The sequence below is a fragment of the Bemisia tabaci genome, chromosome 7 (genome assembly GCF_918797505.1).
Source record: "Bemisia tabaci chromosome 7, PGI_BMITA_v3".
NCBI classification, from domain to species: Eukaryota; Metazoa; Arthropoda; class Insecta; order Hemiptera; family Aleyrodidae; genus Bemisia; species Bemisia tabaci.
The window spans coordinates 22,573,365-22,593,039 of NC_092799.1; the positions used below are offsets into that span (position 1 = coordinate 22,573,365).

General features: G+C 42.3%; 1 protein-coding gene across 2 annotated transcripts in view; it reads right to left on the reverse strand.

The window, feature by feature from the left end:
* LOC109029642 (Transmembrane O-mannosyltransferase targeting cadherins 2) overlaps nucleotides 1–19,675 on the reverse strand; it is a 257,184-nt gene that overhangs the window by 123,184 nt on the left and 114,325 nt on the right. For both annotated transcript variants that reach the window (XM_072302864.1, XM_019040193.2), the window contains one exon: nucleotides 8,729–9,371. In XM_072302864.1, the coding sequence (XP_072158965.1) occupies nucleotides 8,729–9,371 (643 nt within the window). The remainder of the gene's footprint in view (nucleotides 1–8,728; nucleotides 9,372–19,675) is intronic.

Genomic DNA, 19,675 nt, shown 5'->3' on the forward strand with positions numbered 1-19,675 from the left:
GACTCGATTCGATTCGCGAACGCCATGGAACCACCGCACCGCACCGCGCCGGACGGTGATTTTTTCCACGTTTTTCCGCCTCTATTTTCATTCACCCGGCTCGTCACTGTCGGCGTGGACCGCGGTTTCCCTCGACCCCCCCCCCCTTCCACCCCACCCCCTCATCGCACCCCCACATTTACGATTTTCAGTTTTATCTCTCACCTCAACCTGCTGTACCGCTATCGTTGGAAAAGCGGACCTCTGTGTGCGCCTGCACACCTCGTAGCTCCTCTCACGTAGGGGCCTATCTCTGTTTCCACATGAGCTCTGGGAAGCGTCGGGTTTTACGGAGAACAAGGCTCATGTGGGAATCGAGGTCTGCCCTTACGTCGGAGGAGCGACCACTTTTTGCAGTACTTTTCAGATGCGCTATCACCTCTATTCAAACTACTGGGCCGAAAGAGTCATCTGAAGAGTGAAGTGGAAATCCGAAACCTGGAAAACGCAATCGGGTGTTGCTAAAATTCGTCGTTTTCTAGACGGGGAACGTAACTATATTGCGAGGGTGCAAAATTGACTAAATTTATTCAATTTTTTATAAAAATGTACTTGTGCAATTCTGGTCCAAAATTTGTCTGATTTTTGCGTGAGATCAGAAGAGGGATTAGGGAAACGCTCATGCTAGAAATATGAAAGATTCTCATGATAAAAATGCAGTTTGAGAGGGGAAATTTGGCAACGTTGAAGTACATTTACGTTATTTGGCGAGAGAAACAACGAATTGTACAACTATTTTCCTCTTTTGATGAGAACCCGGGGGTCTACGAATAACGATTTGTGTCATGAAAAATTTCTCATTGAAAAGTCCATTGAGCGTAACCAAAGCGTTCTGGTTCATTACGGTAAAATGATTTTTCCCCAATTTTTAAGATAATTTAATTTGCAATTTGAATCATAGCAGCTGTAAATTTTGGGGGAAAATATTCATATCTTTTCTAGGAAATAATGGTTTTAAAGGAAAATTTGACAACAGACGAATATTCATACGAAGTTTTTCCTCGGTGTGGCAAACTTGCTTGGAATGACGAAAGGTTCAGCTTCTCTCCTATATGAGCGGCTGCAACAATTCAAACCCGAATAACTCGCGGGCAGTATCATGAATAACGGAGGGAACTTTTACTGGGTAGGAATTTTATCTCGTAGAGCAATAAAGAATAATAATTTTGAAATTAGTATCTGATGGATGGTTTCGACATTCCAAAATGTTACTTTAATAATGGTTTAATGCAACGTCCTACTATTACGGTGTTTTTCATTGACAAGGAAACCCTTTGCAGGAATTCGCGCCTTGTGTTACATGTCATGCCTTATTCTCGTAATTTTATTACGCAGTAAGATTCACGGAAAAAAAGAGGTAGGGGCTAGTTCCGAATGGCTATGTTGGATGAGATGGACATTTCTAATTAATTGTCGTATTACCCCAATTAATTGTGATACTATCCCAATAAATTGTGTTACTAACCTAAATGTTGCGGGACTACCCCAACTTGAGTTGCGATAGTACCAAAATTAATTGGAAATGTCCATATCATCCAACAAATTGGGGTAGCACCACAATTTTAGGGGATAACCCCTGACACTTTTTTATCCATGTTAGCGAGAGAGGCGATTCTCATATGTTTGCGCCCTATAGATCAGTGCTCCCATTTTCCGGAACTAGTTCCGAATTCCGGAACTTAGGAGATTTTCCTTGATTTTTCCCGGAACTTTTGGAATTCTCGAATTGTTCCGGATCTTTCGCATTTTCCAAAACTTTCTCGGAACATTTGAAAAATTTATAAGGAATCCCCAACTTTTTGACGGTCATGGTGTGGGAGAAATTGGAACAAAAAAGTTCCGAATTCCGGAACTTTTGATGGTCATGGAATGGGAGCACTGCTATACAGGGTTATCCAGAAGTCTGGGACCCCCCTTATAACTTTTGAACAAAAAATGCTAGAGATTTGAAATTTGGGGAATATTCCTAGGTCAAAGGGAACTACTTTTTGGCGTACCCAAAATTTTGGGGGGCGCCCCCCCTGAGGGGGGGCGGACCCTAACTTTTTTTTTTCAAATGGGAACCCCTATCTTGTGATACATCATTCGAAAGGGCTTAAAAAAAGAAAACTTTTGGCGCAAACCGATTGTCGATACCTCAATTTTTAACAAAATGGCGGCCAAAAAATGGCGGAAATGCGGATTTTGGTTATTTACCGTCGTCGGGAACTTATTTTCCCGCCATTTTTCGGCCGCCATCTTGGAAAAGCTCGGGTATTTTGCAAATCCAATATCGTATTTGTTTTTTTCGTGCCCGAAAACCTGTGGAAACCAAGTTTCAAGCGAATCCGACGGTAAATAACCAAAAAACGCATTTCCGCCATTTTTTGGCCGCCATTTTGTTAAAAATTGAGGTATCGACAATTGGATTGCGCCAAAAGTTTTCTTTTTTCAAGCCCTTTCGAATGATGTATCACAAGATAGGGGTTCCTATTTGAAAAAAAAGGGTTAGGGTCCGCCCCCCCCTCAGGGGGGCCGCCCCCCGAAATTTTGGGTACGCCAAAAAGTAGTTCCCTTTCACCTAGGAATATTCCCCAAATTTCGAATCCCTAGCATTTTTTGTTCATGAGTTATGAGCGGAGGCCCAGACTTTTGAATGAGCCGCCATTTTGTTAAAAATGGAGGTATCGACAATCGGTTTGCGCCAAAAGTTTTCTTTTTTTAAGCCCTTTCGAATGATGTATCACAAGATAGGGGTTCCCATTTGAAAAAAAAAAGTTAGGGTCCGCCCCCCCTCAGGGGGGGCGCCCCCCAAAATTTTGGGTACGCCAAAAAGTAGTTCCCTTTGACCTAGGAATATTCCCCAAATTTCAAATCTCTATCATTTTTTATTCAAAAGTTATAAGGGGGGTCCCAGACTTCTGGATAACCCTGTATGGATCTCGCCAATTCAAACGCGTTCGGAGCAACCGATATTTACCGAAACAGGCTGACTTATTTCGAAACGATTACTTCTGCTAGATTTGCATGGAGGGAAACTGGTCCTACCAACCTGCAAGAGCCGCTACCGCGGGCTGGGAAAAAAATCTCGGTGCGACGTGCCCTTGTTGCAGGTCGGAACTGCCATGCTTTTTGAAGAGGGAGGCACTCCAGGTATACCGCTCGCCATTGATCACAATCCAGTGACACGACGGCGTTAAAAAGCTATTTGTGTTTGTCGAACAAACATACATGCGCTCGAATTTATGTATACGTACGAACACCAAACAAAGTGTGCACGCATCGGTGGTGGCGGGGGCTCAAACGCAAACGTCGAGTGCCGGTGATAAATATTTCAACCGTTCTTAACCGTTTCCTTGTTTGCCAAATACGGCGTGGGTGACCGGATTGTTCTGCATTCACGAAAAAAGAAAAATATCACATGAGAACACAGCTTTCTGTTTCTGATGACCTAAAGTTTCTCTTGTTGCAGTTACACGCGGAAGAAAATTTGCCACCAAAGTTCGAACACCACAGTTTTTGGTTCACATAACCAAAGTTTTTGGTTCAACAACCAAAGTTTATGGTTCAGGTATAACCGAAGTTTATGGTTCAGGTAACCAAAGTTTTTGGCCACAGAAACTGAACTTAAATACGCGAAATTCTATGGCCAAGAACTTTCATTACTTGAACTGAAAAATTTAGTGTCAATATGAGACGAATAAGTGCAGCTCCTGCAATCGGAAGTAATTACTCAGTGCCGCTGGTTCTGATTGAAATTGATGTACAAAACAATGGACAAAAATAGCAGAGAGGAATAGAGATATCATTTTGGTTAGAACAGATGCGCTTTTTATAGTCTAAGGGGCAAAATGAGTGCACTGAAAAAAAAAAAAAAAAAAAAAAACAAGTTGGTTTTTGCAATCGCTAGCGATAGCAATATTCGTCATGGGAACTTTTGCTTCTGGGATATGAAAATTTTAAGATAGGTACAGTTCGTTTGTAGTATCTTCAGAATTGAAGGGGCTATGTAATTTTGTGTCGACATCTCTTTTTTAACATTTTTAATTTTTTTTCTTTGCATACAAGAAAGCTGTTATTTACCAATTATTTATTTTCGTTGGATTATGTATGGTTTTTGGAAGTTAACGCATTTAACTTTCAGTTTCGTTTTTTCGGCGTAAAGTATGATATTTTTACTCTACGCATATGCCCGAATACGCATCATAACGACGGTGAAACTACCAAACCACGTATCTCGTTTGCGGTGTTTAAAAATCTCCGCTCACATTTTATTTTTTTGAAGTAGACCAAATCCATATCATTCCTTGAAATTTTCACAGAATTTTCTCCGCACGAAGAGGAAAAATCACGGAAATTTTCAAGACTGGACGTTAAGTAGCTTTTCATTTAAAAAATAAAGTATGACAGGAAGTCTGCGACGTCGCAAACCGAGATACGTGGTTTGGTAGTTTCACCGTCGATAAGTGACCTATGTGCTTCCTAAGTTGCCATTTTTTTCATTCAAATAGATGTAACCGAAATGTTAGATGTGTACTACCTATACTACTTTCATGTCATTGCTTTATTTATTTATTTACTTTTTGCGTAGGTATATATTGTTATTTTTTGCTGAATTTTGGAGAAAATATTGCTTTAAGAACGTGGAATGTAAATTAATTTTATTGAAAAAAGAAAATACCATCATTAATTTGGGCGAACAGAGAAAATATACATCAATATTTGGGTCAACATCTCCCTGATTATATAAAGGATGAATATATTAGTATTTCTGTATCAAAAAACTTAGCTTTTGTCTTCAGAGATACGATGATTCTAGTCCCAGTCAATTTGTTTTATTGAAAAAACAAAAAAACAAAAAATAAATAAAAAAAAAAAACAACTGAAATGTTAGCATACTATTTTCATGTCTTTCTATTTGTATCAATAGGTACTTTTTGCTTAACTTACGAACGTTGAATGCAAATTAACTTTATTGAAAAAAGAAAATAACGTCATTAATTTGGGGGAACATGTGGCTGATTATATGAAGGAGGTATATTCCAGTATTTTTGTTTAACATATTAACTCACGAGAAAATGTTCGTACATTTATCATCTAGTATTAATTATTTTTTGATGATTGGTCTAAAACATTCAATACAACCATTAAAAATTAACTCCCATCGCCGGGTATCGAACTCCCGATCACCTATTGCCCGCACCTTATCAAAAATATGGGGCGCCTCAGTCGACTAGGCTATCACAGATCGGCGAAAGGATGGGAAAAAATAGCATTTAAAAGACTCGGACGATGGGCGGGACTTATCACAAGAGTTGTCCTTGAGCGATTCGGCGATTCGCGTCTTCGTAGCTTCTGGAGAAATGAGCTAAGCGCCTTTCTCTGTGAGACATTGTTTGCCTATGCTATCATGTGTCTCAAGGTTCATATCAGCAGGCATTTGCCATCGCGGCAGTAAGCTGAGGCAATATTTCTGTATTCATGGAATAAATCAATCAATCGAGTTCCGATTTTGGCTCATATATCCGTAACGGGTCCTCCAGAGCAGTTTTCCACCTTGCACAATAGTTATAATTTCTTTATTTCTATTTGTAAAATTTGAGGTGGGATAATGGCGGCTTCTCAAGAGCAACGAGGTAGGCGATCTTTTGCACCAACGAACAGAAAACTGATGGCGAAAAATAACCAATCAGAACCTCCCAAAAAAAAGAATTTGCCTAAAAACGGAACTTCGTGGATCTGCGCAGATTTACCAGTCAGACACGACATCTCAAGTTGGAAAAAAACTCGCTGAAAGCGAATTTTAGCAATCAACACAACTTGACGTAGAGACATGATTGGCTAAAAAATACAACGGTTTTTGATACATCGGAAAATCAACCAAAAATCGGAGACTGGGCGAAACGCTCAAGGTCGCAGAGGTATAGGGAATCCCATAGCGAAAGCAACGGAACGATTGTAATATCATGGGGAACTCCGTTCCCATGACAAAAAAACACATTGGATCTAGAGTCTAGACTCTTAATAACATCGACAAGAAAAAGTACTCTTGATTCAATCAGAATCTAGCTTAAATCAACAACCAAGCCTCTTAATTTTAGCGGATTTCGTTTTGATTCAAGCAAAAATCCGATTGAATCAAGTGTATTTTTTCTTGCCAATGTTTTCAAAAGTCTGGACTCTAGATCCAATGTGTTTCTTTTTCTAGTGTAGAGTATCGCATGGGTTATACCGTTACTTGCATCGTGCAACTGCAAGCTAATTTAATTCGCATCCTTGATGGATTATTTGCTTTTAAGAATCAGATTACTCTAAACATCCGTTAAAAAACCGGTCATCGCCCATTGCCCTGAAAACGGCCCCCGCACGAACTTACAAAAGAAGCAATACTTCCTAAACAAATGCCTGAATTACACCCAACATTTCGCAACTTGGAGCCCAATTACCCTGAACAGCTTCTAAATTAGGCTCAGAGTTGCCAGTCTCCCTGAAATTGCCCGACGGGCGGCGGACATAGCGCGGGCACATTTTTCAGGGATCCGGCAATACGTTTCCCGCGACTTCAAGTTCACGGTTTGTTTGCTAGCTCGGTGATTGTGATTGAGAGCTCCCATCTTTATTAACGCACTTCTCCGGGAGGTTAGCGGGCCCGGCCCCCACTCCGGCGGCATAATTTATTTTCACCACTTTTCATCCCCCACGCATTTCCGCCGGGGAAGCTGCTGGAAAAATGGAACGAAGTGGAATTTCTTTTGTTTCTCTCCGAGTGGGGTTTCACTCGGGTCGTGGCGATGACGGCCGGGGCGGCTCTGAAAAATTTCGCGCGGTCTTCGCGTGTCGAACGGTTCACCGTAAGGGTTCACGTACACAGAAAAAAATAGATGGTGCTGACGACAGAACCTTCTGTTCCCAGGGCTCCTGCAGTTTCTTTGTTACACATACAGAATTTTTCTGTTGTGAGAATATAACTTCGGTCGTGGGAACAGAGTACTATGTCCTCATAACGGAAGCTTCTGTGACTGTTACAAAAGAAGTGCAGGAGCCCTGTGAACTGAACTATTTTTTTCAATGTACTGCCGTGCAACGCAAAAACGCCGTAAAAGCCATTTTATATTTTTTGGAAACAATGTATTATAGCATCAGGAAAACTTGTATACCTTGGGATGATGATTTTACAGAATTCTTCCGCAAATACTATCAAGAACTTAAACTTGGACTTGAGGACTTGAGATGAAAAGGATAAGCCTCGGCGCGGCGATCGATCGGCATGTAACACATATTAGCGCCTACAAGACTGCACAAATACTTAACGCATTGCATCAAACATAGTGCGGTCACTGTGGTCAGCGTGAAACGGATAGCGCCTGCAAGAATGCATGAATACTTCAAGCATTGCGTCAACCACAGTGCGTTCAGCATCGGTCGGCGTGAAAATCATAGTACCTACAAGACTGTCGGAAAACTTCACGCATTGCGCCCAACACGGTGCGGTCTGCGCGGCGCGGCGGAAGTTAAAATCATTAAATCACATTTAAGTTTGCTCTTTCATAATGTCATCGTTCATTTCTTATGAATGGAAGGCCTTGTCCACAAAGAGATAGGTTTACAACACTTAAATTCGCGCAAAGTTCCGTGAAATATTGCTAGTAGTGTTGACAGGGCTTTCGCAAAAAGAGTATCCAACACGAGTAGGTAAACGCGCCTTATGCACCCCTTCCCCTCCGGCACGTTCACTTGATGGTTTTTATTGATGTTTCAAAACGAATGAGAAGGGGGCGGCAAAATACAGGCGGCCCGTGGGCGGCAAGTAGGTAAATCCGGCCTTGGGTATCCCCATTACGAAAATTCAATATCTCCATTTTATTTGGAATTTACTGAGATTTTTGGACAACTTTCTTGAACAACGTCTCTGTTAAAACAAGTCAAATGGGGACGGAAATTTTGAAACGTCGCATAGCGTTTAAGATATTCGGCCGAAAGGTGACGATGTTACGTACAGAGCTCATTCACACTTTGAAGGGCCACCAAAAACTTCGTCGGGATGTTCCCAGGGAATTTTCCCGTTCCTATTTTACGCCTGTGACTTTACCGGGAAACTTTGAATCCTCTTTTTTGGATAGAAGAGGAAAATGCGCAGGGAGTCAGAACAAAAAATAAAACAAGAGCAGCAATTCGCAATGTCATGATCGAAGGCGATTCCAAACTTGAGCCGGGGATACTTCCAGCCCCTTCCCGCGCACGCAACAGTTGGAACGACGAAGGGATCACCCTTGTCGTCACGGCCTCCCCCCGCGAGCTTTCGGGGGGAAACTTTTAAATTAATTCCCATCGACAGCGCGACGTTTCAAATTAAATAACACGGTCCGAGATAAAGGAGCAGAACTCGGGGGCGAGCGCTGAATAAAGAATGATCGAAGGACGCGGTGGCCCGGCGGAAGGACCCGGGCAAAAGAGGAAAAGGATCCAGCCAAGATAACCTTGTGAACTCGCGAGCCGGTGTTTGATCTCGACGCCGGGCTTACGTGATAAGAACATCAACGAGGCCGTGTGTGTGTGAGCCCCGGCTAACACCTAAAACGCACCGCGAAGCCCTCCCTTTCAACGCGAGCTTTGATTCGCGCCCATCTATATTTTATGAAACGGCAGGGCTTTCAGAAGAAAATCCGGGCGTGAATAGCGATGCCGCCCGTTTAAAGGCGGCGTGTCTTACCTTTATGGAGGGCAGCAATTTCCTAAATTGATAGTAATGGATGAACTCGTAGCCGACGCAGGCCAGCAGCACCGTAATGCCCGTTTCCTTGCAGAGGGTGGAGCAGACCGCCATTAGGAGGGAGCTGCAGAGCCAGAACCACTTTAGGCACTCGTTCCTCGTCGCGCAACTCGCGCCCTCTGCCCACCGCTTCCGCGCGCTCTCTCGCGGCGGCTCCGCGAAGCTCTTTATGCAGCGGTAGCGCACTCTGACGTGTTTCAGGTAGAACAGAAACGAGAGGAGGAAGAAGATGCATGATAGGATGTCCGCGCGACCGACGATCCCGGCTACGTTCTCGGTGTGGATCGGGTGGACGGCGAAGAGGAGGCTCGTGGAGATTGATATGTTTTTCTGAAGGAAGAGGGTCTTGACGGTTCGGTAGACGAGGTAGGTGGCGAGGGCGTGGAGGAGGATGTTGGTGCCGTGGAAGGCCCAGGGTTGGAAGCCGAAGAGTTGGTAGTTGAGCCGGTAGCTGAGCACGCACAGGGGGCGGTAGGAGCCGTGGGAGCTGTTCGAATCCAGGCTCGTGCCCCAGTAATCGTTCTTGAACAGGTTTCGGATGGGTGTCGTTGGAAGCAGGTCTGGGTTCCCCAAAACGGCTCGACTGTAACAGAAGAAAAAGTTCGATGGATTAGATAAAATGTTTTTAAAGAACTTTTATACAGAGATCCAAGACCCAAAAAAAGAAAAAAGAAAAAAAGAAGAGGAGAACAAACTTGTAAATCTGCATTATTTTACCGAAAAAAAAAAAAGGATGCTGACTTAACATTCTGGGTGTAAAAAAGTGTGCGACAACTCACAAAACGCTGAGTTAACCGCCACAGTAGTTACTATAGCAATGTCAAGATGTCAAGCTAACTGCAGTGGCGGTTACTCAGCGTTTTGTGAGTTGTCGCACTCTTTTTTACATCCAGAATGTTAATGGACCACTAGACAAAGTACGAATTTCAGCATTCTGATACACGTTTCTTTACCAAAATTTCACGTAAAACACGATGCGCACAACGAATATTAACGAAATCAACTCCTTCCGAAGATATTAATGATTCTTGGTGCGTAAATTCAAAGCACGCGCTCATGAAAACTCAATGCTCTACGTGATTCACATCGCTCGTAAACGTTATCATGAACGTCTCTGCGATGAAAAAATCTGGCAACCTCAATCTTGACACTTTGGCTCAGCCATAGCAAATTACTTATAGTTTGAAAAACACATGGTGGGAAATGAGCATTGCTCGATTCAGAAGATTGCTGAGACCGTTGTACAGCGTGATATGACTTACGTAGAGCTTTGAGTTTCTTGTGAGCGGGCAGTTCAAATTCCTCGTAACCAATGTGAAATAAAAATGTTAATATAGTTTCGTTAGGAGTTGGTTTCAGTAATTTTCGTTGCGGGAATCGTGTTCTACGTGAAATTTTGGTTAAGATTCATGTATCAGAATGCTTAAATTCGTACCTTGTCTAGTGGTCCATTCAGCATCTTGGTCCCGGATTGGTCAGGCAGCGACATTATCAGCATCATGCACGGCATAACATTCTAACTCTGTAAACTCTAATCGTCACCATTCCAAACATAAAAGCTCTGGACGAATAGGTCAACTCCAACTGCCTGCTTGCACGCTGTTTCCGAGTTAAACATTCTTGTAAAATGTTAAACATGTTTGTACAAATATCAATACCAAATATTATTTTGTAGAAATAGTAAGGCCAAGGCATTGTGTTCGAGAAAAAAAATCCAAGTTATTACAGCGGAAAAAATTACCGACGAATTCGCACAACGGTTCGCGCGATGAAATTTCCCGACCTGAATATCCCTCCCCATGGGAAAGCGGCCTACCTACCCGAATAATGAAGGCATGGAGGAGAGAAACACCGGGACCGGGGCTCTGGGGCGGGCCGCACTCCCTCGCATTGTCGGAATGGCTTTCAACCGATTCATTCGGCGGGGTCCCGTCAAAAGTTGGCGAAACAATGGCCGAAGATGGGTTGAATGGATTAAGTGCAAATAATATCAGCTAAAAATGAATTCATTCCCGGAGGATTATCGGCGCGCTGATTTCGGCGGGCGGGCAGAGCCGCGTGTTAACAGGGCGAAACTTTTTCCGAGCAGCGTTGCCAACTCTACTGGCACACAGTGGACCCTGGTAAAAATTGGCGATAGGAGCTGCGTTTCAAAATGCCATAGGAGTTCTTAAAGCCGGCTAAAGAAGGCAATTGAAAATCATATAGCTGGCTGTAGAAAGCGGAGCAAATCATATACCCGGGCTATAGTTCCTATCGCCGGGCTTTACACTTTATCGCCATTGGCTATAAAAGGCTATAAGAAATTGTGTAGAAATTCGTGTGCTTTAGAAATCATTAAGTTTGTTACGGAACTACCTTAATATTTACAAAACACACATTATCTTTTCCTTTAAAACATTTTTTTATTCATCAATTAAAATGAGAATAATCCATACAGAGTGTGCAAACATTTCAAAATCATGAGTTGAAAAACGCTGACTCCGCGAGACTAAATATTAGAGCCTAACACAAAGCGGAGCGGTGACGCACGGGCGCCTACAAACCTAACAGGGATACTTCACGCATTGCGCAATGCGTGAAGTATCCCTGTTAGGTTTGAAGGCGCCAATGCGTGTTTCACGCTCTCTGGCCGCCCGCCGCGCCGCGCCGCAGCGTGCCACGGCGTCTGAAGCAACTATTTCACACCAGATGTATTGCACAATATCATAAGAAATTGAAGGCGCTCCAACATATTAAGAATGACAGGCATCCTTCAAAAGTACGGAGCTTTCCTCGCAAAATAAATCAAGTTACTACGGCACAAAAAGAGAGCGCTGGTCCAAAAACTAACTAAGTCCTAGTATCCGTATTTCGTAACGTTTAGCATAAAATTTATCGTCAGGCTGTTGCTTAATCGTCATCGGCTGTAAAAGGCTAAAAGAAATTGTACAGCCGGCTACAGAAGCTATTGGAAATCTTACAGCCGGCTTTATGTTTATGGTATTTTGGAACACAGATTTTACTGCCAATTTTAACCAGGGGATCGAGTCATTAGAAGCGGTCGGACAGAATTTGGAAACTTTAAACGCTTATAACTCCGTTTATACAAAAATGAGTGGTTCCAAAAGCAGTTCCATAGGTTTTCTGGTGAAATTTTCTTCTGCAAGCATCCATTGAAATTTAAAATGTGACGAATTCAACACCAAAATTCTCAGTTTTGGTCTAAAATTTCATGTACGACCTCTCTGATTGACTCGATCCACTGCACTGTGCGGCAGCATGGCGACGGTGAATCTCCCAAACCATGTATAAAAAAAAAAGAATTGACGGTAATTCAGCAAATTTAAATTGTACAAATTGTTTTTTTAACAGCTGTTATAATTGCAAAAATTACGCTATATTCGCAATATATCTTGTAAAGACAGCAATTTATGAGGTGGTGAAAATCGCAATATTGAGATTGCTGAGGTAACGATTGATTTTAGTAAGTTCCGCAAAATGATTAGTAAAAAGAGCAAAACCATACGCTAATTCGGCAAACATTTTGCAAATCTAGCAAAAGGTTAGCAATAACTTCAGAAACTAGTAATGTTATTTTTCCAAAATTATAGTTTGCTATTTTCGCACAATAAATTATTATTTTTGCAAATTGTTCAGTCATTCTCGCCACGAGGGTGGGCGAATTTTAGAAAAAAAAGCGAATTGCAGAAATCGCAAACCATTTTTTTGCCATTTTAGCGAATATTTTTTTCCCCTCGTCGGATCAGGTAGATAGGATCATAAGGCAGACACAATCATTCGGTAGATATGATCTCCATTTTATCTTTGTAGGACATGAGATCGTGAAATTAGAAAAAAAAAAAAAAAAAAAACTGGGGAGACTTCACTTTACTGGGTACAAAAGGTTCAAACTGTATTTGAATCAACGCTTGCTGAAGGGTCGTAAGTCCAAAAACTTATGAGCTCTGGCTTTCGATGACTACGCAAGCTTATGAGTTTTTGGGCATACACCCTTTCAGCAAGCATCGATTAGAGTACCTTTATAGACAGAGTATGGCCATTACTGTGCCGGTTTCTCATTGGTCGCGTGAAAATAGGCTGACACGATGTTCTTACGACCGTAAATAAACAAACAAGACGGCTGCTATCAGCAAGCAAGTTTGAGGTTATGCACATCTCACATCCGCCTGTGATAAAAGCGAAAGGCAATTTTACCGTGTTTTCATGTGTTTTTCATGTGTTATTTGTACATATGCTAGTTTAAATTGTTACTGCTGTATAATTGAATTTTTTTTTCTTCAAATTTTGGCTTCTTATCAACGTTACGGTGAGTTGCCATCTTGTTTATTTATTTACGGCCGTAAGAGCATCATGAAGCCTGAAAACTCGTCGACCAATCAAAAAGCGGCACAGTTTTCCTGTAGTAAAAAGATACGAATGGCCATACTCTGTCTATAAAGGTACTCTAGCTCACATTACGAGCTTTCATGCCGATTCGGCAATAAGGCGTAAGCTCGCAGTGAAATGCCCTTACTGAGTGGGAGAAGGGGGCAGCGGTGGCTCCGAATGCGGCAGGGGATTTTCCGGCCGGCTCGGCCCTGTTCTGCCGTGCTTAGCAAAAATCACTTAACTCTACGGGGTTTTAAATTGGAATTACGCGGTTTTTGCCTGGGACGGGCGCACGGGAGTGTTGGATGGTGGACGTTGGCCGGTGGCGTGCGGACGGACGTTCGGTGGCACCGCGGCTCCGGGTCCAAATAACGCCGCCAGATAAATCGTCCTGGCCGAAGCGTTCGGGTCCTAATGTAATTTCGGCTCCGCGCATGATGCCCAGCATCCGCCCAACTCATCCTCCAGGGTTGCTCTGTTGTGCGGATGTAGGGCTTCCACTGGTATATCTACAGACAATACTGCCGTGTCAAGGAAAAACGCCGTATGAACCTTCAGGCGTCGCCAAATTTTCCCCGGTAAATCATGAATTTTCGGGACAATTTGTAAATATTTTTCTTCTAATTAGGTTAGATAATGTTCGTAATTTCAGTTCCTAGAAATTTCAAGGATCATATTTCATAGCTTTTCTCAAAAATAAACATTTTATCGAAGGAAATTTGGCACCTCTCAAGTGTTCATACGGCGTTTTTTCTAACCACGGCAGAATATATCGATGGCTAAAACGCGACACCATTCCGATGTTTCGAAATCTTCGCTCCTTCCTTATTTTTTCGAAGAGAAACGAGTCCGTTTTATACAGCTTGAAATTTACACGAAATCTCCTGCGGATGGAGGAAAAAATCAGGGGAGTTATCAAGATATCATGTTGGCTAGTTTACCGAGGAAAAATGAAATATGGCTGGAAATCTGCAACGTCGCAAAGGGATCTACGTGGTCTCGCATTTTATCTATCGATATATGAGCGGTTCATTTGAGAAATGGCGTAGCCGCGTAATTTTCAGCAATAGGTTTTTTGACGGAACTTACTAAAATAGAGATGGGGGCGACTCTGGTTGGGCGAAGATTGTTCTTTGTGTAATCTTTGACGGTTATTGCCTTTACATTCGTTACCAACCTTAGCTTACCATTGTAGAGGTCTAGGTTGAACACATTTTTCGTATATAATGCCCAAAATTGGTTTAAAAACCGGGCAAATACGCCTAGTTGTGTAATTTGAGGAAAGTTCTCGGTGATATGCGAAATGCAAACCGCAATTTCAGTCATTTTTACCCCCGATATGTGTTTGGATTTTAAAAATTTCCATGATGCCTACGATGACTGAGCAAATCAGGGATAGAACCTACAGGGGCTACAGGTGGCCTTGCTCTTAATTGTTTTAGTCGCACACGACGGAACGTTTTGCTCCTTCACCAGTTCGCCTTCAATAATGAGATAGGCAATGTGAGTGGCTCAGGAGCAGTAATAGTTGCTTTCGAGAGTTTGAAGGTTTCATTAGTTTCAGTTCCATTACCATCTTGTGGTGCGTTACCCTCATTCTCACCAGTTCGCCTTCAATAAGCTGGTAGGCAATATGAGTGGCTCAGGAGCAGTAATGGTTGCTTGTAGCAGTTTGAGGAATTCACTAGCGTCAATTCTAAAGACTTGAATCTCTTTATCTCTTAAGATATCTTGGGGATTTGAGAATGTTTCCTGCAAAATCAAAAGTTCTTTGAGCGATTTGACAACGAGCATGAACACATCGTCCATTGAGGCCGGGCGCGTTGAGACCGCAGAAAGCCGATCTGGAGCTTGGTACGCTGCGGGCCTAAATTCAAGCCCTATCGTTCCCCATTTTCGGTGATCAGTATTGCCGCGCACAGTGCATTAGTGGTAGAACCCTCCCACTGGACAGACGCGAGTGTGTCTTCAAAGGAACCACACTATCGTCTGTGAGGCTGAGAGTCAAACGTCATTCACACACCTTGGTTGACGTTCTCTCCGTCATAAACCATTGGCCGATCCAGCGAATTGGCAACATTGTTATTTCTCCATTTAAACCTATGGAAATGTATCGATTCTTGGAAGGACCAGGTGCTCCGACACGAATCGATTATTTAGCATAGGTTTTATTGGATAAAATCCGGTGTTGCCAAATTGCTGGATCCGCCTCTGCGTAAACCTCGCACGAACTTTCAGTCTGACTTAAAAAGCATGTGAAATACCAACTGAAGGCTTAATTTGGAGCTGAACGACATATATCGTACTCATGATCTATGATCTAAGAACGCAAAAAAAAGAAAACAAGGGAAAGAAGAAAAAAGTGTCAAGAGGAGGAAGAAAACATTAGAGGAAGAGGAAAATGAGCTAGAAGTGAAGGGGTAGGAGTAAACAGAGAGAGAGGAGGAAGAAAACATTAGAGGAAGAGGAAAATGAGCTAGAAGTGAAGGGGTAGGAGTAAACAGAGAGAGAGGAGGAGGAATGAATGAGGGGATGAGGGAGATAAGGTTGGAGAAGAAAGAGGAAGAAAGGAGAAAAAAAAGGAAAAAAGGAGGAAGATGAAGAGACATAGTAAAAAAGGGATATAGAAGAATAATACAAAGAAGAAGACGGAAGAGGAGGAAAAAAACACGAAAAAAAGTATTGGGGGCTATCCCCTATATTTCTGGGACTATCCTAATTTGTTCGATGATATGGGCATTCCCATCAATTAATTGTGGAAGTATATCGCAACTCAAGTTGGGGTAGTACCGCAACATTTGGGTCAGTAACATAATTTATTGCGGGTTACCAAAATTATTTGGAAGGGCTCCTATCATCTAACAACCTCTACCTCTTTTTTCCTGAGGACAAACTCTGGTTCTTTCTTGCATGATACCATCCAACTTAGCCGAACTGGATTTTGCAATACTGATCCATCAGTTCTGCCTCATTTCAGAAACATCATATATGCACTATGAATTTCTCAATGCAGACGCATACTCTTTCAGATTCGTCAGAAATAAAGGTGCCTCATCGCGAAAATTAGTCCAATTTAATACTTATCTCGGTATGTTTTAATTTTCTCCTCGCCAATTTTTTGGGCAAAAAGGCTTATCTTGCATAATCCGTGCCTGAGGAGGGGATCCTTTTTGAATGTATGTATAAAGTCGCTTTTATAGCGCTCTCTGGCGCTCAGCGACTCCTAGCCGCCAAAGTCCCCTATCCTCTCAAAGCCCTTCAGGGAGTTGGCAAACCCTTATTTCTTCTAAAACCCCTTGTCGCCACCCTTTCACTGGGCGAAACCCCCTTTTTTTCACCCTTTCCTGTTTGTATACCCACCCCAAAAAAATGGCACCAATGTAATTATATCCGAATTGGACGCGTCCGAAAATAAATAATGGGAAAATCACGAAACGAAGCTCTCGTTCGAGCCGACCGCAAGAATCCGCACAGAGAGTGGGTTCATCCGGGGGCGAGGCGCCGTTGCCATTTTCCACCCGAAATCCCGAATTTAAATTCGTTATCCCTCGGGGATCTTCGAGACGTGGCATCGGAATGGCGGACGTCCCGGAGAAACCGCACGAATTCGGGGAACGGGACCGAAAGCATAACTTGCCTTTCTCCGGTTCCCAACTCGCATTTTTGCGTTTGATCCAATAATTAAACGGAATACCAGGAACCCGTACCAGTACCAATATCTACGCTTCATCTAGTCGCAATAAGGGCGCAGAAGGGCGCTGTTGCATGGCGGGACGTGATGGGTGCCCCTCCGGTTCCCCGCTGCCAGATTTTCCATCAAATGGAATTTTTCAGGGACGTCCCGTAAATGGGTGGCGGCAGGGCGTTGACGAGATGTTGCGAGGATAGGTAAATGTGGCGTTTGGGTGTCGCAGAACGCCAGAGGGCGTTGTAGGAGCGACACTATTTATGTATGGAATTTTTCGGGATGAAGTTTCAATTTTAAGACCATCGGTGAATAAGTTCGCAGTGAAGAATAAAAAAACTTCCGTGGTAACAACATCTTTGATTTTGACTAATCAACGTGAGGCCTTGTCTCCAAGAGCCGTTTTCACGAAATTCGTCCCAGGAAAAAATCCCACTTACGAAGTTGGGAAAAATATTGAGTTAATCAATATTTTTCCCAGCACCAAGTTGTACCAGTACTTGTACCCCTAGGACCCACTGAGAGAAGAAGAAGAAGAAGAAGTGAAAACGAACTGTGCGATATTTTATTCATTACTACATTGTTAATGTTTGTTTAGTTAAAATAATGTGTCTAATTGTCAATTGAGTGCATTTATTATTATAATCCCGGTTAAATACTCGACTTTAACTAATTTATCTTCCCGCGCAAACTAGTCGCAGGACTGCATGAGCCCCGTCCCGTGGAGACGGTAACTGGGAAAAATCCTAGAAGTTTCATTCCTGCGATTCGAACTTGGGACAAATCCCATGAAAACGTCCCGTGGAGACAAGGCCTACGCTCCTTACCAAGCTGACGAAAGTGACAAAACTGCGAGCAAATATTCAAGCTCCCGAATTGCTTATATTGCCATCGCGGTTTCTGAAGGCGAATTCGACATAATCAGAAAAATACAAGACATAGTGAGGACAATAATTGACGTGTGTTCCTTGGCTTCCTAAGGTCTATCGGTTTTTTATTTATCTATCAAGAGGAGAGAACGGAGAAGAAGGAAAATAAGGAGAAGAAGGAAAAGAAGGAGAAGGAGAAGAAGGAGAAGAAGAAAGAGAAGGAGAAGGAGGAGAAGAAGAAAGAGAAGGAGAAAGAGAAGGAAAAAAGAAGTAGAGAAGAATGAGGAGACGGAGAAGGAGCAAAAGGAGGAGGAGAAAAACTCTTGTAAGAAGTAATCAAAGTCTCTGTGAGCCAATTTATGATAGAGAAATATGAAAGAGTCAGGACAAAATGCGATTGGAACGTTTTTGATCATGAGTGGCGGTAGCCACCACCGGGCAAGTAACCTATCCTCCAACAATTGGCAACACAGCACAGCACAGCACAGCCCGGTCGAGGCAACGACACCATAGTTACACGAACTTGGCTTATTTGGGTTTTTAGTTGCGGTTCAGTAAACTTTTCAAAGCAACGGAGCGACGGATTTCAGAAATTTTGGTGTCTAAAGATGCGTCTCGGTCCCGTCTAACGAACTGTTGAGTTTCAAGGAGGTTGATGATTTATTAAACGAGATAATTACGCATATGTGCCTAAAATAGCAAAAAGTATCCACTTTGACCATTTTCACGCTCTGTCAAAGCTATGGAGAATACGAGACATCGGAGCCCTATATAATGTTATATCAAAAGAATTGTCATGTTCCCGTGTAGTGCGCGTTTAAGTTTCATTAATAACCAAGGCATCCTAAGAAAAATATTGCGTCTAAACTGCTTTTCGGGTGCAATGGGCGACCCGACCTGCTGACGTTTATCATTGAATTTCTCGCTTACACTATTCTGGAATGAAATTATGGTTATTTCGAGGGAACATCCTGAAGTTATGAGGATTCTAAAAATTAAATATGAGTAGGGGTTTACTTTTACCGTTTAGGCTGTAGCTTTGATTATGTCCCAAAAATCGTAAAACCGGAATTTACTAACACATACACACGGTAGAGTGACAATGTTAGTGCTCTCTGCAGTCAGCATCTCACCAGCGGAACAACAAAACAAACCACGAATGTTAGGTTAGTTCCTGTTTCACAGAGCAACAAAAACGATCGATACAATACGGAATCATTTGGTTTCAATCATTTCAATCCATTTACGACTTCAACAATGTTTGTGACAAGCATTATCATCGTATTTTACAACCTGGAGCAGAAGTTTATCGCCTCATCGTGAAGTGAATTCTGAATATCCAATCTTAGAACTCAAAACCTCACCATTCTACTCTCATTGTTCTCTCTTCATTTTTGGTTCAAATCAAGTGATTTAAAGTCGCTTCACTAAAATTATGAGACCCTGAATCCATTTAAGAGCGTGAAGCTCACATTTTTCTGGCATTACAGCCTTTTTACTCCTCAAGTTCTACGGATATGAGTCCATTTCGCTCAAGGTTTTTCTGAGCTCTGAGCGATACCAAGTGTTTATACATTTAAGATAAGTGAGGTTTGTCTTTTGGTTCTTCTTTTAGCAGTTTTAAAGTAAATTAGGTATTACAGTACCTTCGTCCAGTTTTGTTTCCTTGTTTAATGTTTATTAAGAGTCTTTCTACGTTAACACTCAAGGACATACATACTTACGCTCAGGTACCAATACCATTGTTTTTCTCTCACGTCAGGATGTACCTTTAAGCATGCTAATTTACTAAAGAAACTCCTCCAGTGATAAATAATTTTAAGCTTTATTACGAAGTGAAAACCTCTGTGTGGTGTCGCTAAATTTCTCTGATAAGTCTCAGTTTAGACACGTAGAACAGACGTTCACTTTTGTCCGTTACGTTCCCTGCTCTTATAGCTTCACATCTTACTTTGATCTCTG